Source organism: Malania oleifera, chromosome 5, assembly GCF_029873635.1.
Source record: "Malania oleifera isolate guangnan ecotype guangnan chromosome 5, ASM2987363v1, whole genome shotgun sequence".
Lineage (NCBI taxonomy): Eukaryota > Viridiplantae > Streptophyta > Magnoliopsida > Santalales > Ximeniaceae > Malania > Malania oleifera.
Window position 1 is genome coordinate 16,883,709 of NC_080421.1, and position 26,655 is coordinate 16,910,363.

Genomic DNA, 26,655 nt, shown 5'->3' on the forward strand with positions numbered 1-26,655 from the left:
TTATAATTTAAATGGTTAAATATTATATGTGACATAATTATATAAGTATATATTTTATACATATTGATTTGGTTTGATTAACTGCAACTTATAAATGAGTGCATCAACATTTAACCTTAATTGGAAAAAAAATTAAAATTCCTAAGCAAAATCAAAATTTAAAAAATAATTAAATACTTTTTAATTTAATTTAGTTTAATTTTGTTATTTGTATCATTCTCAAGAAGGCATATTGCAATTCTCTTATTGGGCTGAAATGTGCGTAATTTCTGGCGATGGTTTGAAATAATTAAAAAAATAAGTATGAAAAGTATTTTAATTAAGTACTTATGTTATTAAGAAATATTTATTATAAAAAAAGTAATTAGATTATGAAAAACAAGTATTTTATAAAAATAATTTCTTTAAAAATATTTATTCTACAATATTTATAATAAATAATTCTAAATTATTTTAAATAAACACATTTTAAATAAATAAAAAAAAAATATATATATATATATATTAAGAAAGGCACTTTTTATAACTAGTTTCAAAGGATCCCTCGTCTCTGCTAGTACTAATGTACTATCCATCGTCTTTCTGTTGCTAAAATCTCAATAGTCAAAATTTCCAAACCCCAGAGCAGACGCAAATAGTCGCCAGTCTCTCTCTCCCCATCTCGCTCCTCTTTTTTATTCTCATGTGAATCATTTTTAGGGTTTTCAAATCGGATCTTCTGTACATCTTTGATTGTGGATTCAAGAACGCAAGCATCACCGGAATCTGTCTGCACGTTTTTCAAAGGGGATTCGGGTTTTGTCGGTTTATATTTGCGGGGAACGTCGTTTACTGAGGAAGAAGCTGTATAAACGAAGAAGCTGCAGCATGAGGTGATTTTTGCGCATTTTTATTTTACACGTGTTACACAATTTTAATGAAAGAATCAATTGAAATTGAACTATTGTGCGGTGTAGAGCTAGAGGCTCTTCCCAAACTAGTGAAGAACTTATATTTGAACTGGTCGAATCGAGGCCCATACTTAGCTCCCTTGTTGATGCAAGGTTAGAGTGGATGCGATTAATTGAATAAAAACAGTGATTTTGAAAATTTGAATCGTGCAGCACATCAGCTGGTTAAAGAACTTATTTAATGCTTGGTGCTTCAGATGATATGAGTTGTTGGCTGATGCGTTCTTTGTTTTGTTTTTGTTTTTGTTTTTTTTTTTAATTTTTAATGACAAATTCAGATAAGCCTGCAATTGGGCATCTTACGATCCATTTCTCCTTATGTAGCCATTTTCAGTGACTTTATACTGTACAGTTTTCTAATAAGGAAAAAGTTCATTTCAGGGGCTCCAAGGGGATGGCAGCCCAAGCACAATATATGCGCATATGTATATATGATAAATATGTTTTTTTTTTGTTTTCAAAAACTTTTTTTTGTTTGATTATTATTTTTTTGTTTTTGTATTTTTTCCTTGAGGGGTTTCATCTATCCACCAAGTTACGCAGAGTCTTTGCTTGCTACTTCTAGACTTCTATTGCACCATTAAATGAAAATGCATTATATTTTATGTGCAGTGCTCTCTATTCGTTGTTTGAATTTTGAACAACACCATCTACCAAAATTTTGCATGTTTGATCTTGGTTTCCTTCTGTGATCATTAAATAATCCTCTCTCTCTCTCTCTCATGCACATGGCCACGATCGAAAAATAGTGTTTGTTGAAAGAAAAACCTTTGAAATCTTCCTAAATGGAGAGAAGGTTGACCTTCCTGAATGAAGGAGAGAGGCGAAAAGATCTCCATATTAATGGAGATGGAAGAGATTGGCTGGTTTTTTCGTTCACTATGTGAGTTTTGGGCCAGATAAACGCCTACTTTGGCTTAAAAAGATGAGAAAGAAAAAAAAGCTCACATTCCAATTGAAGAAGAACACTTCAGCTGATTCATTGCACTTACTCTACTCAACCTTGGTGGATGAGGATGGTTTCCTTCTTTGAGGGCTTTGACTCAAAAGGGTGGTGCAAGGTCTCCATTGCCAAATTCCAACTGTAATCCATGGGAAGAGAGCTCTAACATCTAGCATTAGAAAAAACCCCTACTCGCATTGACAAAGGTGACCATTGAGGTGGCGCAAGGCCTCCATTTGTGGATGCAACCCCCACAAAGCCATTGAATCGATTTCTCTCTCATGGGAAGCCTCACATAGGGAGTTAGAGCGATGAAGGATGGAAAGCTACATGTGTGAATCCAGCCCCATGGAGAAAACGATTGAATCTACACGTGCTTTTTCGTACCCACGGTGGAGATGGGAGTGGATAGAGGTAGATAGCTAGCCACCAATTTCGACATTTTCAAATTTGAAAAGACTAGGCTAGATACCGCTAGGTCAAAGCCTTCACTAGCTTTAACGATCTTTGGACAGGGCTCAAGTTGGGCTCAACTTCTCTGGGGATGAAAGACATTCATTTCAGCCCCTTTTCGAAAGACAAAGGCCTTGACCTCATGATTCGTGTCCATACTTCAACAGAGACTACATATGTTGGCCCTTATTGAGACATGGATCAGAGCTTAATTTGAACAAGACCCCACCTAACATGCTTGATAGTGATTGCTCACCAGAGCGGAGAGACAGTGATGACAATCTAGCCATAATTCCTGTTTGATAAATCTTCTTTGGAAGGCAATCCATAGATGTTCACTCTCCTGGCATTGAGGAACTCAAGGGACTAGATAGTGAGAATGAACACTTTTAAAGAACTTAAGTCCTATTCTTACTTCATAAAGTTAAAATGGTTAGTAAGGGTAATAGAGTTCTTTCAATGGATTTGAGGGGAAAGCTGCTTGTTTTGAGGAGATAGGGGGAAAAAAAAAAACAGAGGTAATGAGGAAAAAAGCTCTTAAAAGGACCTTGGGCAGCAACAAGAAGGAGACAAACAGGGATTTGAAATGGTTGGAATTTTTTGTTCATTATGTTAAGAATAAAGGGTTTTTAAACTCGGAGGAAGCTGGTTGCAGCTAGAATTATTTCCTGAATTTATCATGATAAGGCTAATTTCTTGAATTATTAGGGTTTTGAATGACAAATATAAAGGATGGTTGCTGAATGCTTCATGAAAACTAGAATGGTGATGTAATTTGCTTGCAAGAAAGTGAAATGGAGGCATTGATGGAATTTCATTAGTATATGGAGGGATAAAATGTGCAATTGGGTCTATCTAAGAGCTTCTAGAAGCGTTGGAAAGCTTCTAGTTTTTTGGAATGAAGATGTGGTGGACTTAGTTGAACACACTACTAGAACTTTACGAGTCTCCTGTTTATTTAAAATTTCAAATGGATGGAAGAAAATGGATGGAATCTAAGGTTTGGTGAAGGATCTTCCAATCAATTGTTATGGAATGAAGTTTTTGAGGCTAGAGGTAAATGGGATGCACCTAGGGTTGCTAGAGGTGATTTTAACATCATGCTATTTCTTCACAAAAAAATGGTGGAAATACAAAGAATGCTAGTGTGAAGGAATTCTTAGAATATATAAATGTGAATGCCCTCATTGACGGCCCTCTCATTGGTGGTTCCCATACTTGGTCCAACACAAGAGAGCCTCCTCCATTTATGAAGGTCGACACATTCTTAATCAGGTGGAAGAGCACTTCCCGAAGTCTCTCAGAAGCTTCTCTCAAGGCCTATCTCTAATCATTTCCGTGTCTTGTTGGATACATGGTTGTAAAATGAGGCCCTACTCCGTTTTGTTTTGAAAATTATGTGGCTCAAGCATGAAGGTTTCAGACACAAATTTAGTTGTGGGGTCCACCCGCCAATTTGAAGGTTATGCAAGTTTAATGTTTGCTTCTTTGTTGAAAACTGGAAGTGGCGGAGCAAAGATACCGTTGCGTTATCCACTTGAAAAGAACTCTATTCTTAAGAACCTTAAGGTGCTTGGTAGTAAAGAGGTAACTCAAGACTTCATTATTCAAGACAAAATGAGAAGGTTACTTAGTATAAAAGAGATTTTTGAGGTCATTAATATGGAAGAAACTGCTTGAAGGGAAAAATCTAGGGCCTTAACACTGAATAATTTTATCAAATAGTAAATGTTCATAGAAGATTTAACAATTTGAATAAAGTTGAAATTGATAGGGCGATCATGGAAGAGGTTGGGGCCGTAAAGGAAGTTATCTACAAAGTAGGAAATGGAAATAAGGTGCACGTTTGAGAGGGTGTGGGGGTGGGTGAGGTTTCTTTGGAGCTAGAGTTGCCTTGTTTGTGTAAGATTTCTTTTCTCCATAATGCACCTATCAACACATTCATCTTTTCCTAAGGAGCTTTATGTTTTGAGGGACTTCATCATTTTTTTCCTAGAGATCTTAAAGAAAGATAGGTTGATGAGCTTACCACCTTGCTTTTTGTATTGGACCATTTTGTCTAGAGGATGAGTGCGTGTGGTAGGTTGATTCTTTGGGGTTGTTCTCTTCTAAATCTTTTTTCGTACAACTTTCATAAGCTGCTTCTCCCAATGTATCTCCTTCGAGCCACATCATTTGGAAGGCTAAGGTTTCTTGCAAAATCCTAATCTTTTATGGACTGTGATAGTGAATGGGATTAATATGCATGATATGTTATAGATAAGAAGGTTTTGTATGTCTCTGAGTCCTGACTTGTGCTTGATGTGCCACGAGTCCAATGAAACAAATGCACACCTTTTTGGGAGAGGTCTACAAGTCTAAAATGGAGGGAGGGCCGGCTCTTGGAAATTTGGTGTCTAAAAACATTGCTCTTCTAGCTAAATTGTTATGGTTTTTTTCTTCTAGAAGATCATTCCCTTTGACAAAAAGTGATTAGAAGTGAGCATGGGTTGGGTTTGAATGGTTTGGATACCATTGTTAGTTTGTGATGTTCTTCAGGGTGCCCATGGAGATCTATTTCTTAGATTTATCCCTTATTCACTTCTTACATAAATTTTAGTGCAAAAAACACTAACCTCCCCTAAGGTTTGCCAAAAATACAAGGACCTCCCTTGAGGTTTTTAAAATTCCACTGACCACCCCTCAAGTTTGAATTTATGGACACTCATACCCCTTATGTATACTTTCTGTTTGTATTCAAATGGAAGTTTAAAAAATATATATATTTTTCCAATTATGCCCTCAATCAGGAGCTACTAGCTTTCTACATGTGACGTGGCTGATTTTTTTTTCCTTTTTTGCCCTTATTTACATAATGTCTTAAAATTTTTTTTTTTTTTCAATTATGCCCTCAATTAGGAACTGCTAGCTTCCTAAACATGATGTGGTTGAAATTTTTTTCCCCCTTTTGCCCTTATTTACATAATGCTTTAAATTTTTTTTTTCCTATTTTGACCCTAATTATATGCTACCAGCATGGTACAATTTGCCTTTGAAAGTATTTTTACCCTTTTTGCCCTTAATTACATACTAAAACATTGTTCATTTGACTTTAAAATTTTTTTCCCCCTTCTTTACCCTTATTAAGCCCATTTCATGTAGCTTACCTTCAAAGCAAAAGTGACATCTCTATCAAATGAAAATCAACTTTCAATTTTACATTCACATCTAATTGAAACAAAAAATAATAAATTTTTGGCTCTCATTACTTCAGCATTTATATAGCTTCAAATTACTTTCAAACTCATTTATTTGACAACATTCTAAAATAGATAATGATTATTATTCTTTAGTCTATTTTAGTTATGTGTGTTTTTTATATTCTTCACATTTTTAAACTTTGCTATGAGTCAATTCTTCCTTGCCCTTTTTGCTAACAAGGTGAGCTTTGGACCAGTACCTAGTGTGCAATAATGAGAGCATATCATAAAAAATATAGTTCTAGATATGGATCTAATTGCCAAAAATTTATTATTTTTGTTTCAATTAGATATGGATTTAAAATTGAAGACTAATTTCCATTTGATAGAAATGTCTCTTTCATTTTGAAGGTAAGCTATGTAAAATGGGCTTAATTAGGGTAAAGAAGGGGAAAAAAATTTCAAAGGCAAATGAACCATGCTGCAGTATGTAATTACAGGCAAAAAGGGAAAAAAATATTTTCAAAGGCAAATTGTACCATGCTGGCAGCGTATAATTAAGGGAAAAATAAGAAAAAAATTATTTTTAAAGGAATTATGTAAATAAGGGCAAAAAGGGGGGAAAATTTCAACCATATCAGTGTAGGAAGCTAGCAGCTCCTAATTGAGGGCTTAATTAGGAAAAAATATTTTTTAAATTATTTTTAAATGTGTTATGTAAATAAGTGTAAAAAAGGAAAAAAAATCTTTTCAACCACATCATGTGTAGGAAGCTAGCAACTACAGATTGTGGGCATAATTGAAAAGAAAATTATTTTTTAAAATTAATTTAAGGGGCATTATGTAAATAAGGGCAAAAAGGGGGAATTTTTTTTCAGCCACATTTCATTTGAATGCTAACAGAAAGTTGACATGAGAGGGTATGAGCGTCCATAGATTCAAACTTGAGGGGAGGTTTGTGCGATTTTAAAAACCTTAGGAAAGTTCCTTGTCTTTTTGGCAAACCTCAGGGGAGGTGAGTGTCTTTTGCCCTTAATTTTATGGTGGGGAAAGGGTTCTCAAATTTGTTTTTGGATAGATCTGTGGTTGGGAATGATGTTCTATTCACATCCTATCCTCGCCTCTTTCAATTGAGCTCAAGGCAAGATAGTATGATTTCTTTCTTTGTGGTCTATTTGTTAGCCCGTTGTTTTCTTGGAACTTTCATTTCAGAAGATCTCAAAATTATTGAGAATTGCTGGAATTCTCCTCTTCCTTGTCGTTAATGAACAATTGTCATCTTTTTTCAGCCAGGGATACTTGGTCTTGGGCTTTGAATCATTCAGAAATTTTCTTTTTGAGTTTTTGACCCATTCCAACTCTTGTTTTCCTCTATTCTCATGTATTTGGAAGGCCAAGGATTCCGAAAGATTAAGGCTTTCATTTGGCTGATTGTGCTTATTAGAATCAATAATAATATTCTATTGAAAATCAGGAGACCTTTGAAGGCCTTATCTCTAGATGTTTGTGTGCTCTATTATTTGGATTTTGAGTCAGCATCTCACTTGTTCTTGCATTGTGATTTTGCTTGGACCATTTGGAATAAAATTTGGTGTGTTGGAAGAATCTTGGGTTTGTCGGACATCGGTGGAAGGAATGTTGGCTACTTATTTTGAGGGTTTTAGCAGAAGGAAGGATAGGGCTGCTTTGTGGAAACGTGGGATATTTGTGGTGCTGTGGGGTTTATGGTTGGAGCACAATGCATGGATTTTTTCAAGGGAAAAATTGAATAGGCAACTGGTTTGGGAAAAATTCATTACTTGGCTTCTTTATGGTGCGTTGGCTTTGGATGCTTTAAGGGAGCAAGTTTTTTGGAAATTCAGCAAAAAATTGGAGGAATTTTTTGCTTTGATATTTCAAAGTATTTGAAGAAATTCATAGGAGCTGATTTGAATGGTCACATTGGCAAGGATAATATAGGATATGAGATGATACATGGAGGCCATGGATATGGCGATAAAATTGAGGTGGCTATACAATCTTAGATTTTTCCATGTCTTACAATTTGGTTATATTGAATACTTGCTTTATAAAAAGAAAAGAACACTTAATAACGTTCAAGAGTGGGGTATAATAAAAACCAAATAGATTTCTTCTTAATTAAGAATGGGGATCATCTATCTTGTAAGGATTGTAAAGTTATTTCAGGTGAAAGTTTGACTACACAACATAGAGTCTTAGTATTAAATATACATATTAAAAAATGGAAGAGAAGAAGTAGTATAAATCAACACAAGAGGATTAGATGGTGGAACTTGAAGGGAGATAATATAGTAAAATTCAAAGATAAAGTGAACAAAGAGTGTTGATTGGATAGTAGGGGATAAGGTTGATGCAAGTACTATTTGGAATAAATGACAATTCTATCGTAAGGACAGCATAAGAGTTTAGGTGAGTTCAAAGGAAGATACTTGGGTAGTAAAGAAGGTTGGTGGTGGGACCAAGAAGTCCAAAAAGCCGTTAAGACAAAAAGAAATTGGTATAAAATATGACAAATTTGTATAAATATAGAAAATCTTGGAAAATATAAAGAAGCAAGAAAAAATGCAAAAAAAACTATTAGTGAAGCTAAACATAGAGCTTATGATACTTTATAAACTAAACTAGATACAAAAGAAGGAGAAAAAGACATTTATAAACTTGTTAGTGCTAGAGAAAGAAAATGCAAAGATTTAGGTGATGTAAATTGTATAAAGGACAAGAATGATAATGTTTTAATTAGAGAAGAAGACATAAAAGAGAGGTGGCGGAGATATTTTGATAAGTTGTTTAATGAAAACCAAAATGAAAGATTGAATTTGGAAGTGACAAATAAGGAGAAGACTTAAAATAGGAGATTTATTTGCAAAATTAGTCCTTGAAGTTAAGATGTCATTAAAAAAATGAAGGGTGGGAAATCTATAGGAGCATATAAAATACCAATGGAAGTTTGGAAAAGTTTTGGGGTAAAGGAATTATTTGATTAACTAATCTATTCAACACTATTATAAAAACCAAGAAAATGCCAGAAGAATGGAGGAAAAGTATGTTAGTACCTTTGTACAAAAACAAAAGCGATATTCAAAACTGTAATAACTATTATGAAATTAAGATTATGAGTCATTCAATAAAATTTTGGGAAAGGGCAATTGAACATAGATTAAGATTAGAAACAAAGATTTCAGAAAGTCAATTTGGTTTTATGTCTGGGAGATCAACAACAGAAGCTATTTATCTTTTAAGAAGTTTAATTGAAAAGTTTAGGGAAAAGAAAAAGGGCTTGCATATGGTTTTTATTGACCTAGAGAAAGCTTTTGATAGAGTACCTAGGGAAGTTCTTTGGTTGATATTTGAAAAGAAGAGAGTTTGCAGTATATATATGAAGGTCATTAAGGATATGTATGATAGAGTAGTGACTAGCGTTAGGACTGTAGGAGGGAGATTTTGGAGAGTTTCCAATCACAATAGGTGTACATCAAGGTTCTACTTTAAGTCCTTATCTTTTTACTTTAGTAATTGATGAACTAACTAGGAATATCCAAAATGTGATCCCTTGATGTATGTTGTTTGCAGATAATATTGTGTTGATTGATGATAGTAGAAGCAGAGTGGAATCTAAGATAGAACTTTGGAGAGCCACATTAGAGTCTAAAAGGTTTAGGATAAGTAGGAATAAGGCAGAATATACCAAATGTAATTTCAGTAATGTAAGGAGTTGTAATAGAGAGAAAATTAAATTGGATAATCTAGAGATTAATAGCATTGATAGATTTAGATATTTGGGATCTATTATGCAAGCTGAAGGGGAAATTGAAGAAAATGTAGTACTTAGAATTAAGACATGTTGGTTAAAATGGAGGAGTGTGTTGTGTGATTTTAGAATACCCTTAAAATTAATAGGGAAGTTTTATAAGATAGCTGTAAGGCTAGTTATGCTTTATGGTTCAGAATGTTGGGCAACTAAAAAACAACATTTATAAAAAATGAAAGTTGCTGAGATGCGTATGTTAAGGTGGATGAGTGGTTTAACATTAAAAGATAAAGTAATAAATGAGCATATACGCAATAATTTAGGTAGAACACTGGTTGAAAACAAGATAAGGGAGGGGCGGCTTAGATGGTTTGAGCATTTGGTATGCAAGCCTAGTATAGTACCTGTGAGAAAGAGTGAGTTAGTTACTTTTTCTGGCATGACAAGGGATCATAACTTGGAATGACGTAGTGAGGGAAGATTTAATTACCCTTAATCTAATAGAGGAAAATGCTCTGGATTAGGTGAATTGGCGGAAAAGAATTCATGTAGTTGACCCCACCTAGTGGGACTTAAGGCTTGTTGTTGTTGTATATTTCAAAGTATTTATTTGTGTTTTTAGTTCCTTTTTTCTAGATTTTTCTATAGTTTTGATGGGAGATGTCTTATTCTCCTCTTTGTAAATTCTTCTGTTATTGATGAAATCTATTTTTTTTCTTTTTTTCTATCCACTCCAAAAAAAAAAAAAAAGGAAAAGAAAAGAAAAATGCGCACCTTTCGGCATCATACCTTTGGAATGCTCTCTTCTCTTACATAGGTGAAGCTTGGGTGGTGTCTTAGAATGTGAGAAAAAAAAACTTTCCCATGAAGCATAGGGGTTTTGGCTCAAGTAGAAAGGGCTATGTATGAGCAATTTTCTCTAACTTATGGACCCTTTAGATTGACATGAACAAGAGAATCTTTAAGGGCGATACATCATGCCCTAGTCTCTTATAGGGAGAGTAGTGTTCTTAGCTTTGTTGGCCAATTCTTTTGATTTTATTTGGGTTTTATCTTCGAAGGGATTGGAAGGCGGCTGTTACGTAGTACACCTTGAGGGCATCTTGTCCTCTTCCATTATACATTGTTTTGGTTCTTAATGCAAATTTTATCTTATCCAAAAAATAAAAGATGCTATCTACAATTTTTACAAGAATCTCTTCTCCGAGTCATTAACTTGGAGATCAAGGTTGAGGGCATCACTTTTAGCAAGATTAATTTGTCAACTGTTCTGTGGCTTGAAAGCCATTTTAGTGAGGAATAAATTCTTTGTGCCCATAAGGATCATAATGGTGATAACTCTCCAAGAGCTGGATTCAATGTGGTTTTTTTTTTTTCAATCTGATTGGGATCTACTCGAATCTGACATTGTCAGGATTTTTGAAAATTTTCACGTCAGGCAGCTTTGTGGACAGCATTAATTTGACTTTTGTTACCTTGATCCCTAGGAAGACAGGGGTCATTAACATCAAAGACTTCCTCCTGTAAGCTTGGTTGGAAGTATTTACAAATTTTTATTTGAAGTGTCAACATGAGACTTGAGAAAACAGTTCCTAAAGTTATTGGTCAGTCTGGGCATGCTTTTGTTGAAGGAAGGCAGGTCCCATGCCTCAGAAATTGTGGATTCCTTTTCCAGAGCTGTAGAAGAGGGGTTGCTTCTAAATTGTACATAGAGAAAGCCTTTGATAATGTGTCTTGAGATTTTCTTCTCTGCTTCCTTAAAGAAACACATTTCCGGGATTAATGTTGCAAATGGACCGAACAATGTATTGTTATGCTAGTATGCCATCCTTCTCCATTCTTTTTAATGGCTGTTGGTCTGGTTTTTTCCACTCTTCTAGAGGCTTGCGGCATTGTGATCCCATCTTTCATTTATTTTTTATTATGGTAATGGAAGTTCTGAGTCTTTTGTTACAAAAAGCCACAGGGTCAAGGTTCTTTAAGGGGCTCAATGTTGATGAAACAAAAGGGAAGCGGAGGTTTCTTATCTGCTTTTCTGCATATGACACCATAATCTTTTTTGACGCTGAGGCTAACAAATTCTTAACTTGAGATGCATCCTTCTTTGTTTAGAAGCAATTTCAGGGTTGGCAGTCAATTTATGAAAAAGTGAACTTATTCTCTTTGGTGATGAGACAATCACATCTTTCTAGCTGATATCTGGGCTGCAAGTTAGGGGTGTTTCCTTCGAACTATTTAGGGCTTACTCTTGGAATCGAGTTTTAAGATAATTTGGAGACCATTTTTGAGAGGTTTGAAAAATAGCTGGTTGGAAACGAAATCACCTCTCAAAAGGTGCACCTTGTGAAAAGCAAACTCTCAAATCTCCTGGTGTATGTGTACCCCCCTTTCCTTTCCTATGCTTGGTGGCCAAAATGCTTGAAGACATTGAGAAAAGATTCCTTTGGGGAATTACAGGAGAGGATTTTAAATACCATTCGGTAAAATGGGGGTTGTCAAGCCACCTATTCAAACAGGTGGTTTGGGTCTAAAATCCCTCACTGTTCAACAAAGCTCTATTTAGTAATGCCTGTGGAGATTCATGAATGAAAGAGAGTTCTATTAGAGAAATGTTACTACTAAAAAATTTGGTGTTGATCACAATGGATGGACCTCCAAGGAAGTTAGAGAAACCCTTTGAGGTGGGTGCCAGGAAATGTATTAGGAACGGTTGGGAGACTTTGTTCCCCTGATTTACTTCGATATAGGTAGTTGAGGTTCCATTGGCATGACATGGTGTGCGCTCACGCTAATTAGCTTTCAATTTCCTAAAGTTTTCAGTTTGGCCTGTGATAAAGATGCTCTTATAAGTATGCATTTTCATCTTTTAGACGTGGAGTAATCTGGGTCATTCGCTTCATAAGAAATGTTCACGACAGGGGGCTTGACACTTGCTATTCTTTTGTTTGCTTATACAGCAGAGGTGCTTATCGGAATAATTCTAATAAGCCTAAGTGGAACCTTAGCAAAAAATGGCATCTTTACAGTCTGCTCCTTCTACAGGAATCTAGAAAAGTCTGCTGAGATCGAACGAATCTTCTCTAGAAAGCTATCTGGAAATCCCTAGCCCCTATCAAAGTATCTTTCTTTGCTTGGGAGCCAGCTCTGGTAGGATACTAACTTTATAATAACCTTTACAGGAGGAGGATATCTATAGTTGATAAATGTTTTTTTTTTTTTGTGCGAAGAAGACACTAGATAGATCCATGAATTATATCCCCCTTCACTGTCCTTGGCCTAGAAACCTCTGGAATCTGTCCACTTACTCCACTGTTCCCGGTCTGTGAGATTTGGATTACAACTAAGACTCTGGAAAAATAGATTTGGTCCTGGAGAGGCATTTGTTTGAGCAAAGAAAGGGAAAAAGCCATGATCCTGATTCCGCTTATCATTTTTTGGGTTGTGTGGAAGAAAAGGTACACAAAATCTTGGAAGGATCGAAGAAGTTTCTTTGAATCCTCGAAGATAGATGGCTTATCACCCTTACCACTCTTACTAGCTGGTTGTTGGATTCTTAAACAGTTATTTATTTTTTGACAGTTTGTATCCTAGGCCATACCTTCACTTTTGCCTCTCTTTCTTGGAGATTGGCAAACATTGGTGCCTTTAAATGAATTCTCCTATTTGCTGATAAAAAAGTGGCAAATGGTAACCTATAGCATAAAAGGGTCAGTTGGAGACAACAATGGTGTAAATATCATTTCCTTATATTACCTCACCTTTCATAGCATCGAGTGCTGCACTAGATAATCTCTTTGTATCTCTCGTATCATGATTAGTTACTTGATCGTTGTTGTTTCTTCCATCATTTTAGCTTTACCTTTGCCTGTAAGTGGAGTAATGGTGATTTCTTTGGGTGGTTGCCCTGCCAGCAATGTGTGGCATGTCTGAATTTGGTTCAGTTTTGCCTCATTCTTTACAAATGATCGCTTGTTCTTAGAGATGGTATTTTTTAGATAACAATAAAATCACTAATAACTAAAAGGAAATACATAAGGAGGCGGATAAGACATCCTCCCTGAGCTATCCAATTACAAAACGCTGCCTCCAATATCTTTGAAGATCAGATCGTGATATCCCCCCCAAAATTTCAAAAGAATGTGCTCAAAAAGGCAAATTAACCCTCTCGCAGGAGAGGTCAATTGAGCTTGAAATATTCTCCCATTTCTCTGGGACCACCGTCCCAAAAATTGCATGCACTGCACATAACCAGTAAACTGCATGCACGGCACATGTGAAATGTTGTTGTATTGCCACGCCTATCATAGGGAATTGCATGCACTGCACTGCACATGATCTCAAGAGCAAGAACTCATAAATTTTGCGGAGCCATGCACTTCTCATTGAAATAGGAAAAAAGACTTCCAAATATTTCTTGCCATCTGACAATGAAGAATGTAGTGAGTCTTAAGCAAAAGCGTGGACCTAAAAAGGAACCTTTGCCTTCAAGAAGATATGATATGATGGAAAAGGACAAGGTATTGTAGGTCCTAAAAGATGAGAAAGAAATATTGAATTTGAATGTTTTTCTCAACAAATTGGGGGAACCTTGCCAAAGCCCCAGATAACGCTTAACCCCTCATAGGAATAATATTGAATTTGAAAGCATTGTCCGTTTCAAAACATGTTCCTGTATCAAAAGGCTTGACTAAATACTTGATTATCGTGAATACTATTCCAGTCAAGATAGCTAGGGAAGGCAAAAATGATGAATGTCACTCAGTTATTGACAATCCTATGAGAATTAGCTTAAAAGAGAGAGAGGAGAAACAATACCTATTCCTTGACTCAAACATCCTAGATATCTTAGAGAAGCTATTAAAAAGCAATCTTGTTGATTTTTTAGAATGCAAGCACCTTACAAGGTGGGGAAGGTTGATGAAGACTACTGCAAATGGCATTGGATTGTTAGCCACCTTTTTTTAAAAGTGCTTCGTTCTTAAGGAGGTCATGGTGAATCTTACCAGGGATAGAAAGATCCACATAAGTTTTGATGTTGTAGTTGAGTCTAATAATGCTATTGTTGCCTTGGCACCGAACCTTGCATGTTCATGTCCTATGATAGGTGAGGCAATACAACAAAATTTCACATCAAAATTCTAGGTGCTATAATATAAAGTCAATATTGGAAGAACAAGAGGGTGGGCTTTGGTGACTCGTCATGTGATAAAGAAGCAACATCCTACCCAACCAAGGTCTACTCCTTCAAAATGATGAGAGGACTAAGAGCTCTAAGAATTGTAGTAGAGAAGATCTATCATTTACACAAAAACCTCGAGCACTTGTTTGAGTTAGATGGTACTTTGCAAAAGGTTGTTCCAAGAGGACCAAGTTGCGGTGAACATGGTTATGAGTAATGAGATCCATGATAAAGGTTACCTAGAGGAAGGAGGAAATTCTGCAAAGTCGTAAACAATTCCTAAGCCCACGGGTAGCTCTGTGGTTTGCACATGAGTGTTGGTTATCTTGTACAATTTCTTGAAGCCTTAGGAGAAGCAACAATACATGTCCTTGAAATTTCATGGGACTGGTAAATATGAAATTCTATTGAATCTGCAAAGTAAAGAAGACGTTGTGCTTGCTAGTTTAGGAGATTAGGATTAGATTAGCAACTTGAAATATAGGGACACTTGCGGGTAAAAGAATGGAAATTGTGGACACTATGATTAGAAGAAAAATTAATATAATATGTCTTCAAGAAACTAAGTAGGTGGGGGAGAAAGTTAGAGAAATTGATAAATCAGGATTTTAACTTTGGTACACTGGAAAAGAAAAAGACAAAAATTTAAAAGATAGCGTTGCAGATGTAAATAGAGTGGGGGATAGAATTATAAAAATCAAGATGGTCTTAGGCCAAGACATAACAAATATCCGTAGTGCTTATGCTCCTCAAGTAGGCTTTGCAGAAAATCTTAGGAGACAGTTTTGGGAAGATATGGATAGTATTATACAAGGCAAATCAGGGACTGAGAAAATATTCTGAGGAGCAGATCTGAATGGACACGTTGGAAGGGATAATAAAGTTTATGAGAGAATACATGGAGGATATGGATATGAAGACAAAAATGAGCTTGAGGAGATGATTTTAGACTTTGCTATGTCTTTTGATTTTATTACAATGAATACTTGCTTTAAGAAGAGAGAAGAACACTTACTAACCTTTAAAAGTGGACAAAATAAAAGTCAAATAAATTTTTTCTTAACTAGGAGGGTAAATCGTTTATCATGTAAGGATTGTAAGGTTATCCCAGGTTTAACCATAGAACATAGAGTTTTAGTGATAGATATATATGTTGGGCTTTTGTGGGGCCTAGTTGTGTTTTAATTTGGATGCCGACCCGACCCCTATTTAATTAGAGATTTCTATCCTAAGGCTTAGTCCATGGAGCGAAGGCTTGGGCCGTTCGGAACGGAACCCTAGGCGCAACATATAAAAGGATTGCTTTCGGGTGATTAGGGTTTGTGTGGTTGTACCTGCGAGCGAGCGAGAGGGAGAGCATTGTATAGTCGCACTCTCTGTGTTTTCTTCTTGATAATATTGAAATCCCTACAACTCCGTGGACGTAGGCAAAATTGCCGAACCACGTAAATATTGTCTTGTGCGTGTAATTGATTTTTCTTTGGCGTTATTTTCTCTATTTTGTTTCTCACAGGTTTCGGGAATTTGTTGTTTATTCCCAACAATATATATTGAAAAATGGAAGATAAAGGATAAAATAAACCAGTGTAAGAGAACTAGGTGGTGTAACTTAAAGGGGGAAAATATAATAAAATTTTAAGATAAAATGATCAAAGATGGTGATTGGACTATAGAGGATGGTATAAATACAAATATTGTTTGGACTAGGATAGCTAGTTTTATTAAAAAGTTAGCAAAATAGAGTTTAGGTGAATCAAAAGGAAGATTCTCGAATCGCAAAGAAAGTTGGTGGCGGGGTCAAGATGTCCAAAAAGTAGCTAAGAGAAAAAGACTTTGGTATGAAACGTGGCAAAAATGTATAAATATGAATAACTTTGAAAAGTATAAAGAGGCGAGGAGATGCTAAAAAGACTGTTAGTGAAGCTAAACGTAAATTGTTTAATAATTTTTATGATAGCTTGGATACAAAAGAAGGGGAAAAAGATATATTTAAACTCGTTAGAGCTAGAGAAAGAAAGAGTAAGGACTTAGGTAGTGTAAAATGTATAAAAAGTGAATAATGGGAAGGACTTGATTTCAGTCCTTAGAGCTTAGGAAACAGCAGTGGGACGGAGGATGTTAGACTTCACGCCCACTAAACTCCGGAACATATCCAGAATATTAATAGTTCGAAGTTAGAATTAGACTATTGTGTTAATAATGTAACTCACCTAGAAGAGAGTTGAAAAAATGGGAGGTAATGTGTAAAAAACCAAGAGCAGTTTTGGGGGAGATCGATGACATGTTGTGTCGGAATTTTGTTAGATTTGAGAGTAGTAAGCTGTAAGCTCATCGGAAGGAAGCTCGTATGGGTGCCAAGATAAGGAAGGTGTTTGATGAGTAGAGAGAAAATTTTGGTGCACTAGAGACAAAGTTTTTAAGGAGAGAATCTAGAGGAGAACTTAGCATAGTGGACCTCTTTTACAAAGGAGGAGGTTGGGTGTAGCAACAGGGATAGAAAAGAAAAGGAGGTAAAGAAACAGGGGATTGGAAGGTTTGGAGGGAGTGTCTATTTTTGAAAATGATGGTTTTATAAACAATTTACAGCATAGGAATGGAATTTTGCCTACTCTCGTCGAGGAAATTCCCAAGGACCTAAAGATCTTTTGGATAAGTTGGATTTAAATTTGAGTGATATTGGAGGAAATGAGGTTTACTTGGATAGTGACAAAAGTCGCAAATTGAAGTTTAAAGGGAATTAGCAAATTTGAAGAGCTTGGTAAATTTTAGTGGAAAGGGTTTGAAAAGGAGTTTTCTTGGTTAATTTTTTATTTAGTTTAATGGTGTGATCTTCAACTTTTTGTTTTGTTTTGTTTTGTTTTTTTTCCTTTTTTCTTTTCTTATTTTTTTGGTGGACTCCTTGTCCCTGCACGTTGAACTTTCTTTTCTACCTATCTTTTATATTTCTTTTATCATCCCAAAAAAAAAAAAGAAAACTTAGGAGGATTTCCAAGCAGCGTAGCTATCTAAGTCATAACATAGTTAAGAAGGAAGTGCACTTGTGTGTAGTTTAGCCAAGAGCATTTAATTGTTAACTGCCTTGGACTTGGTGAGTACAATTGGTGGGTTTTTTCTGGATTCTTTTTAATAGTGCTTTAGGCTAAACTCACATGAACTTGAAATGGGACGTGACATTAAGCATAGTAGTGTTTTAAAGTTTTGCTATTAATGGGGCCAATTCTGAAGCCATCATTGTCTATTAGTTTGTATGCATTGTTCATGAATCATGATTTCTCATACTACATATAGTCTATGCCACTTGCAAGGGAACTTATCACCTAGATGATGCTTTATGCTGATGGGTCTATGGCTCTACACATAACTAGCAACATGTCTCCTACCTGAAAAGATCATGGTTCAACTCTTCTTTTGAAAGCTTTGGAGAGATGTCACTAGTAACACTAGGTATGTTGAGCTTGGAACTTCATCCCATCCAAGGGTTCAAGTTCTTCTGACCATAATTGAGCATTTTCTTCTGGAGTTGCACCTTATTGATATAAGGCATCTTGCCTATTGATGTAGTCTACAATTACTACATCCTACCGTTATTTGGTCTTTATTATGCTTCATTAATCTAACATTGAGGCACGTGTTAGAAGTAGTCAAGGAATTCTTATTCAAGTTGCCATTATTTGGTCTTTATTAAGCTCCATTAATCTAACATTGAGGCACATGTTAGAAGTAGTTGAGGAAATATTATTCAAGTTGTTTTAAGCTATCAATGGATTTGGACTCTTAAGTCTATATACAGGTTGAATACATTTTCTAATAGAAATTAGACAAATTGTTTGGCAAGAAGGTTGTCGTATATTCTAGCCTTCTTGTAGGTTTCAAGATTGCCCTTCCCTTCAAATTTGCTAAATTTGGGAGGTTAATATCCTTCTAATAGCTTCATATTGTCAATGCAATTTGTATAACGTTTTGAGTACATGAGAGACCTTCGGAAGGGACCATAGTGTTGGGCTCGGATTGTGTTCAATAATATGTATTGTAGTTGAACAAATAAAAAGGCAATTGAAGTGGAGTGATTCTTGTGGGATGTCTCCAATACCTCCTTTTTAACTATATAGGCACATAGGCTCTTGGCTTGACTAAATGCTACTTCTAGCTTATCATTGAAGCGATTTGGAGATCTTTGTCTTTGATTTCTTGGTCAAAAGTGCTTCCTTTCCATTTATGCAATCTTTTCCACCAAGATAATAGTGCTTCATATTGTTGCCTAGTGAAAGAGGGGGGTGGGGTTGTATTCAACTAAGTGGATGAGATCTCCTCCCAGGGCTTCTGTGATGACGTTTTATTGTGAGTTATTTGAAGATTAGTACAAGAAATGATGCAATGATATTATCACATATTATGTGATCTAAACATTCATCTACCTAGTTTGTCCAGAGATTCAACTAGGGCGATTCAAACTTATTGTCTATCAATGATGCTAGCCATGTCTTGTTAAAAAAAAAAAAAGGAAAATAGAAAAAAAGAGATTGTGTACCTATGATAGAGAATCTTAGGATGATGATTGTAGCGACACTAGATGCACAGTGTTACAGATGAACAGTTGACAACACTCATTAGCAGCGTTGCAAGGCAATGGTATGTGAAAAGTGGTGAAACTCTAGAGAGTCAAGAAAAGAGAGGGTGTTACAAAACCGTAGGAACGTGCCTTTTTAAGTTAGCACATGTAGGCTGGTGATGGGTTTTCAATCCTAGAGAGATCTAATTAATCTAAAAAAGGGCTTCAAATCATTTTTTTTTTTTAAAAAAAGGAAAAATAAAAAACATCAAAGCCTGTCTTTATCACGCAACAATCCCACGCATAGACAAGCCTTGAAGTAGGGGCATTTGTAGGCATTAAAAAAATATGAAGGCCTAAAATTATTATTTTTAGTTAAAAATAAAAAAATATGTAAGTTTAAATATTCTAGTGGTTTCAATACTGGGCCACATGTAAAAAAAGGATTTTGGTTTTAATGAAAAGACATGCTGGTTTGGCTGTTGTCCTATCTAGGGGTTCCTTTGGGAGGTAATCCTAGGTCACCTAGTTTTTGGGATCTAGTGGTGGAGAGTGTCGAAGCATTTAGATGGGTGGAAGGGATCCCTTTTTTCTTTGGGAGGGAGGATTACTCTAATTCAAGTGCCATATGCAGGTGGTCTTCGGTATCGGGGTGGCTGCTGTCTGTGTCCGCTCTCTGCTTGCTGGTCATCTCCATCTAGTCTCCTGCCCCGTCGTGGTCTTGTATGCCTATCATCTTCGCCATGAGGTATTGCATCATCATCATCCATATGAAGCGGATGGGGAGATGAAACGTATAATGATGCTGGATAGGAACGAGGTGGCATGACTGGAGCATTTGCGTCCTCCGCATCTAGACTGTCATCTAATAGGAATGACATGGATGGGGTGGTAGCAGAGTAGTACGGGGTAGTTAAACTTGAAGACTTGGAGGATGAAGAAACATTTGTAGCATACGACTTGTTACTGGACGCCTTCGCAATATCAGCTCTCGTCGAACATGCATAGGGTGTTGACGAGCCAAATACGTACTTCGTCTGTACAACAGACGACTCACCTGAGTGGCTCCATGAACCACTGGATGCACACGGAGCATGTCCTCGTATTGGAGCTCCTCGACCTTCTTGTGTAGGTGGGTTAGGTCGAGGCACATGGGTCCGTCGTCTGTCCTCATGGACAATCATCAATTCAGCTCTCACCAATCCATGTACTGCATGATCTTGAGAGATTATATCTACCTCTTATATGCCATCATACAGTATATAACAAAATTTAGTTAATACATTCACATAATAAAATCCACATAACAAAAGTGCAATGTGTGGGTTAATGTCTACATACGAGACTCATATATACAGCAGTGGTCCTGTCCACGAAGCGTCGTGTGATGGACCTATACCACCTAAAGTATAGGTCATTCGGATGCAAAGGACTGCCCTTCAACTCCACTGGGATGATATACTCTTCGATGTTGCCATGGATCCACATACGTCCCGTGAAAAGTCGTCCAGTCGGTCACCCCTCGATCGTGTCCATCAATTGCATAGAGGTTGTGCGCATGTAGATGTACCCCCGATGTTGAGAAGGGGTCGGAAATGCCCTGGCGATAGCTAAATTGCCGCATAACTTGGTCAAGGAGATACCACTCGACAAATTGCACATGAAAACAAGAACAAATTCAAATAAATTAAATAGGAAAACAGAATAAACCCTAACCTCAACATGAGAGTTTCCAAATGATGCTTCCAATCGCAAAATTTGCTTAAATACAACCAAATTGAATGTATCAAATACTAATTTATACCACAAACTAACACAATTTTTGAATCAAAATAATGAATCTTAACAAAATAATATAAGAGTTTAAGCAAAAGGAAACATACCTCATCTCCCATTTATATAATACTTTCTTTCCTAATGTTCGGTTCCTCCCTTATCTCACAACAGTCCCCTCTTCAATCGGCTGCAACGGTCACCTGCTGCAGCGTCCAATTCTCCGGTCGGTCAGTTGTCCTTTCTCTTCGGCTTGCTACTCTACAATTTCGTGAGAAAAAATGGAGGAAGATTTCAAAAACCAGAGCCAAACTCGTTGGATGATCAATTTTTGCTACTATGTGTCAAACGGCGCCTGGTTCTCCCAAGAAAAACTCGTTGGATGGTCCAACGATTTTTAAGTGAAAGACCCTAGACCATCCAACAAGTTTTGACCACAACGCGTCAACCAACGGGCAGCCCTCCTTGTTTAAATCTCGTTGGATGGTCCAACGTTTTTTGCTTAAAAATTGCTAAACCATCAACGGATTTTTATTTCGCATTAAAGTGGGAAATAAAGTTCCCACCGAACCTTAATTAAATATTTTTATATTAAAAAAAAAAACTAAAAAAGTAAAAACTCCTAATAAATGTGTTGTTGCCACCTCCATCCAACGATTTTTACTTCGCATTAAAGTGGGAAATAAAGTGCTCACCGAACCTTTATAAAAAATAAAAAAAAGATTAAAAAAAAAAGAAAAAACACCTAATAAATGTGTTGTTGCCACCTTATTAGAATGAAAATAAAAAATAAAAATGATATCAATAATCACTTAACATAACTAATAGCACGATTTTCTATCATTAATTTACAAATAAAGAGGTATAGTGTTATTTTAAAATGTTTGACAACTAGTGTATAAATTTTAAATTTTAAATTTAAATTTAATTTTATATAAATTTAAATAAAATAAACTATGAAATTATATCCAAGTTTACTATCCAAACACAGCCTAGTGTCTGAAAATAGATTTTGATCATGGGAAAAAAAGGGCTTTGGATGCCCTTTCCACGGTTTAACGATTCTGCGCGTTTGGGTGTCACCCAGCAGGCAAGAAGTCGCAGGAACGCCTTCAGCCTTAAACCCTCATCAACCGGGCTTAAACCCTTAAACCCTATCATCGCACTTTCACTCTCTCTCGTTCTCTCTCCCCCCGAACCTAATGTGTGGCTATTGTGGTGCTTGCAAGGCAAACTTCCCTTTCAACCAAAAAATCATTAATTTCTCATTATTATAGAGAAACTACATGCATGTTCAGGTATGCTTACTTCATCCTTCAAACTCATTATGTAATACCATCTTGTGCTTGCATTTGAACACTATTTTCGATCTTGATTTCACTTGTATCCAATTGAATTTCTTATGAACTGCTTTTCTGCATTTGGTTGTACTTGGAAGCAAAAAATCGTATCAACATTAACCAATACTAGTTGTATGATTGGATAAATGTCTTACTCTTCTCAATTATGCTCAGATTGGCGCCAACCTACGAAGGTAGGTGCATTTCAAAATATCTCCCATCTACACGGCTTGCTCGAAATCAATTATCCTTGACAACTGCAAGCTCAACACAAATTTCATACCATGGAGTTGGAAACAAGAACAAAGAGACTGAAATTGATGTTCTATTCCGTTCATGCAATAATATTCAGCTTGCTAAGCGGATTCACGCGCTTCTCGTGGGGATGGGGAAAGCTCAAAGCATCTTCATCGCCTCTAAGCTTGTTAACCTCTATGGATACCTCGGTTATGTCACCTTTGCTCGTAGCATTTTTTATCAGATTCCAAAGAAAGATGCATATGCCTGGAATTCTATGGTCTCTGCTTATGTTCGCAATGGATGTTTCCATGATGCTTTGAATTGTTTCTATCAATTATTATTGGATTCAAGAGTTCGACCTGATTTCTACACATTTCCTCCAGTGTTGAAAGCTTGTGGAGATTTGGTAAATGGGATGAAGATTCATTGTTGGGCTTTTAAACTGGGTTTTGAGTGGGATGTCTTTGTGACAGCTTCCTTGGTTCATATGTATTGCAGGTTTGGAATTGTGGGTATTGCTGCTAAATTGTTTGATGATATGCCATTTAGAGATCTGGGTTCATGGAATGCGATGATTTCTGGTTATTGTCAAAATGGGAATGCTAGTGAGGCATTGGATATATTGGAGGAGATGAGATTGGGGGGAATAAAGTTGGATTCTGTTACTGTCTCAAGCGTTCTTCCTGTTTGTGCACAAATGAATGATTTGTTGAGTGGAATGCTAATCCATCTATATGTCATAAAGCATGGTTTGGAGTTTGATGTGTTTGTTTCCAATGCATTGATTAACATGTATGCCAAATTTGGTACCTTGGGGCATGCTGAGAAAATTTTTGATCAAATGATGGTCAGAGATGTGGTGTCATGGAACTCAATTATTGCTGCATATGAGCAAAATGGAGATCCAGTTACTGCATTTAAGTTTTTTGCGAAGATGCGGCAAACTGGATTTCAGCCTGATTTGTTGACAGTAGTGAGTTTAGCTTCTATTGTTGCTCAATCAAATGATTGTCATAATAGTAGATCTCTTCATGGATTTGTCATGAGGAGAGCTTGGATAATGCAAGACGTTGTCCTTGGAAACGCAGTTGTGGACATGTATGCAAAATTGGGGGAGGTAGACTCTTCTCGTAAAGTTTTTGAAGAACTCCCAGTCAAAGATGTCATTTCATGGAACACTTTGATCACATGTTATGCTCAAAATGGCCTTTCCAGTGAGGCAATTGAAATATTCCAGAGGATGCAAGAGTGTAGAGAGATAATACCAAACCAAGGGACGTGGGTAAGCATTATACCAGCTTACTCCCATGTTGGAGCCTTGCGACAAGGAATGAGAATCCATGGGCATGTGGTTAAGAATTGCTTATACTTGGATGTCTTTGTTGGTACGTGCCTCATTGACTTGTATGGAAAATGTGGGAGATTAGATGATGCAATGTCTTTATTCTATCAAGTGCCCCGAAAGAGTTCTGTGCCTTGGAATGCCATAATATCTTGTCATGGAATTCATGGGCACGGTAAGAAAGCCCTGGATCTATTCGGAGAAATGTTGGATGATGGGGGGAAGCCTGATCATGTAACATTTGTATCTTTATTGTCAGCTTGTAGCCATTCAGGTTTAGTAGATGAAGGTCAGTGGTGCTTCCACATGATGCAAGAAGAATATCGGATTGAGCCTAGTCTTAAGCACTATGGATGCATGGTAGACTTGCTTGGTAGAGCTGGGTATATAGAAAAAGCATTTGACTTTGTAAGGAATATGCCTTTACAACCAGATGCTTCCGTCTGGGGTGCTCTTCTTGGTGCTTGTAGAATACATGGAAATGTTGAGTTGGGCAAATTTGCTTCAACCCACTTATTTGAAGTTGATTCAAAGAATGTAGGTTACTATGTTTTATTGTCAAATATTTATGCAAATGTTGGAAAATGGGAGGGGGTGGATAAAGTGAGATCAATGGCTAGAGATAGGGGATTGAGGAAAACACCTGGGTGGAGCTCAATTGAAGTCAATAATAGGGTTGATGTCTTCTATACCGGCAACCAGTCCCATTCTCATTGTGAAGAGATATACAACGAGTTAAGTGTATTAACTGCTAAAATGAAGAGCCTTGGTTATATTCCAGACTATAGCTTTGTGTTGCAAGATGTTGAAGAGGATGAGAAGGAACATATCCTTATGAGCCATAGTGAGAGATTGGCCATTGCATTTGGTATTATAAGCACACCTCCAAAAAGTCCAATTCGGATCTTCAAGAACTTGCGAGTTTGTGGGGACTGTCACAATGCAACTAAGTACATTTCAAGGATTACAGAGAGGGAAATTGTTGTGAGGGATTCTAACCGTTTCCATCATTTCAAGGATGGAATTTGTTCTTGCGGGGATTATTGGTGATGGATTTTTATATTTTTTTTTGAGTTAATTGATTATCTATGTTGATGCTTTTTTTAATTAACTTCAACAGCCAAACTAGGTGTATTATTAATATTTTTCTCTATAAGAATGGATATTTGCACAAGTAGCTTGCACATGTGCTTTCATTAGAATGGGTCCATGTCGGCAATGGCACATCTATTAGTTTGCACTTTCTTGAATTTCATTGCCATTGCTCCATTTCTTTAATATTGCTCTTGAAATGAAAATTTCTTATTGGTTTATTTGCAAAATAAAAAGAAGAAATAAGTTAACCTGATGGTGAAAAGTACTCTAATGCTGCAGGCTTCTCTTGTAATTTTCCATTGTGGGTTTTATAAAAAACTGCCAATTGAGCAGTGCCCAAGTGTTATGGGCAATTTTGCTTCCATGATTCTTCTTTTTGGGGATTATATACCTTATGCTTGTAGTGTCCTTGTTGAGTTGAAACTGTTCCTTCAACTTAGGTTTAGGGTTTGGTAAAATAGGAGACACATTTTTTATCAATTTGGGTAGCATAGGTGAACTACTACTACATAAACTAGTAACTAACTTTAATAAGCATTGTTTTATAGCTTAGAGTGGATTATGTATCCGCCTGGGCTTGGTCAGGGGCTCATGAATTGATCTAGCTGGTTGACGATGGTAGAAATCAAACATTCGGATGCCTTATCAAACTTTAGGATGCAGAAAAGGCTGCATTCAAAGTTTGGAAATTGTTCATGCAGCTACCTTTTGGCCTTTGTTTTTGGGGAAAATGTTCAGCTTTCGTAGTTTTGATGGCTGTGATTTAAAATTGGATTAGGATTTCTTATGTAGACACTTGTAGTTGAATTGAAGGAAAGCTCATAATCTAAGTTTCCACCTTCTTTAATCATAATCTTGATTTTCTTTGATTTATTTTACTATCTGCATTTGTTATCATAAAATTTCTTTATTCTTTAAGCCCGATGTTTATCTTTTCTTCTTGATGCCTGAATGGATTAAAAAACCCCATGTCTAAAAATTTGGTGCGGAGACGCAAACAATTTGTGTTTTCTTGTTCTTTGCTACTGTTTTCTTTAGAAGAGAAGTCTTCTTTTGTTCGGAATAGCAGCCATAAGAATTTCTGTTTTTTTTTGGAAGTGCATAGAAGGGTTTATGAACCTGATTTTAACCTGCTGAGTACATTAGCCTATTAGCCTTGTTAATTTTTTTTTTTAATGTTTTGAGTCCATTGTGCTACCAATGCTTTGATTTTTCCTGTTTGTCAGAGTGCCTTAATCCTTCTTGTTCTTGTTTTGAAACTTTGATGAGATTTTGTAGTTTGATTCACTGAAAGCATATGGGTCTTTGTATGCAATATCCAATCAATTTGTAAGGGAGAAAATCTCTATATTTACCCTAGTTTACGAAAATAAAGACAATTAAAGTTTGTTCCAACTGGAGATAAAACTTAAGTTAGCCTCCCTAGTTTCTCCTTATCTTGAAGATTTCTCTTTGTGAACAATTTGTGCCTTTTTCCTTGTTATCTCTTGATTTTAGAATTGGTGTGCATGTAGGGAAACTTTACATGAGCTTATTGACAAAATGTTATGAATTATTAGAGCATTCTTTGTAGGCAATATATTTTATTTGTTTATATATTTGTTGGTACAAGTATTTGATTTTTTGTTTTATATGATTTATAGAAAAAAATTCTAGTTATTTGGAAAATTGTTAATTTTGGAGCTCAAAGACGCAGGCTGAAATTATAAGAAAAAAAAAATAAAGGAAAAGGAAGGTTGGCCTATTTTGTTTGTTAGGTTAGGTTTGACAGTGATTTAGATCTTCTATGAGAATATGAGCTCATCATAAGTAACATTTCTTATTGTTTGAGTTCAAGCATCTG

General features: G+C 36.2%; 2 protein-coding genes across 2 annotated transcripts in view; both read left to right on the plus strand.

The window, feature by feature from the left end:
* The first annotated feature begins 528 nt into the window (after nt 1-528).
* On the plus strand, nt 529-24,999 carry LOC131156541 (pentatricopeptide repeat-containing protein At4g33990). Its single transcript, XM_058110313.1, has 2 exons — nt 529-872; nt 22,310-24,999. Exons 1-2 carry the CDS (start codon nt 868-870, stop codon nt 24,765-24,767), a joined length of 2,463 nt encoding a protein of 820 aa, XP_057966296.1. The 5' UTR covers nt 529-867; the 3' UTR covers nt 24,768-24,999.
* LOC131156543 (uncharacterized) overlaps nt 742-26,655 on the plus strand; it is a 54,135-nt gene continuing 28,221 nt past the window's right edge. The window contains exon 1 of the mRNA XM_058110314.1: nt 742-872. The gene's annotated coding sequence lies outside the window, so the exon portion shown is untranslated. The remainder of the gene's footprint in view (nt 873-26,655) is intronic.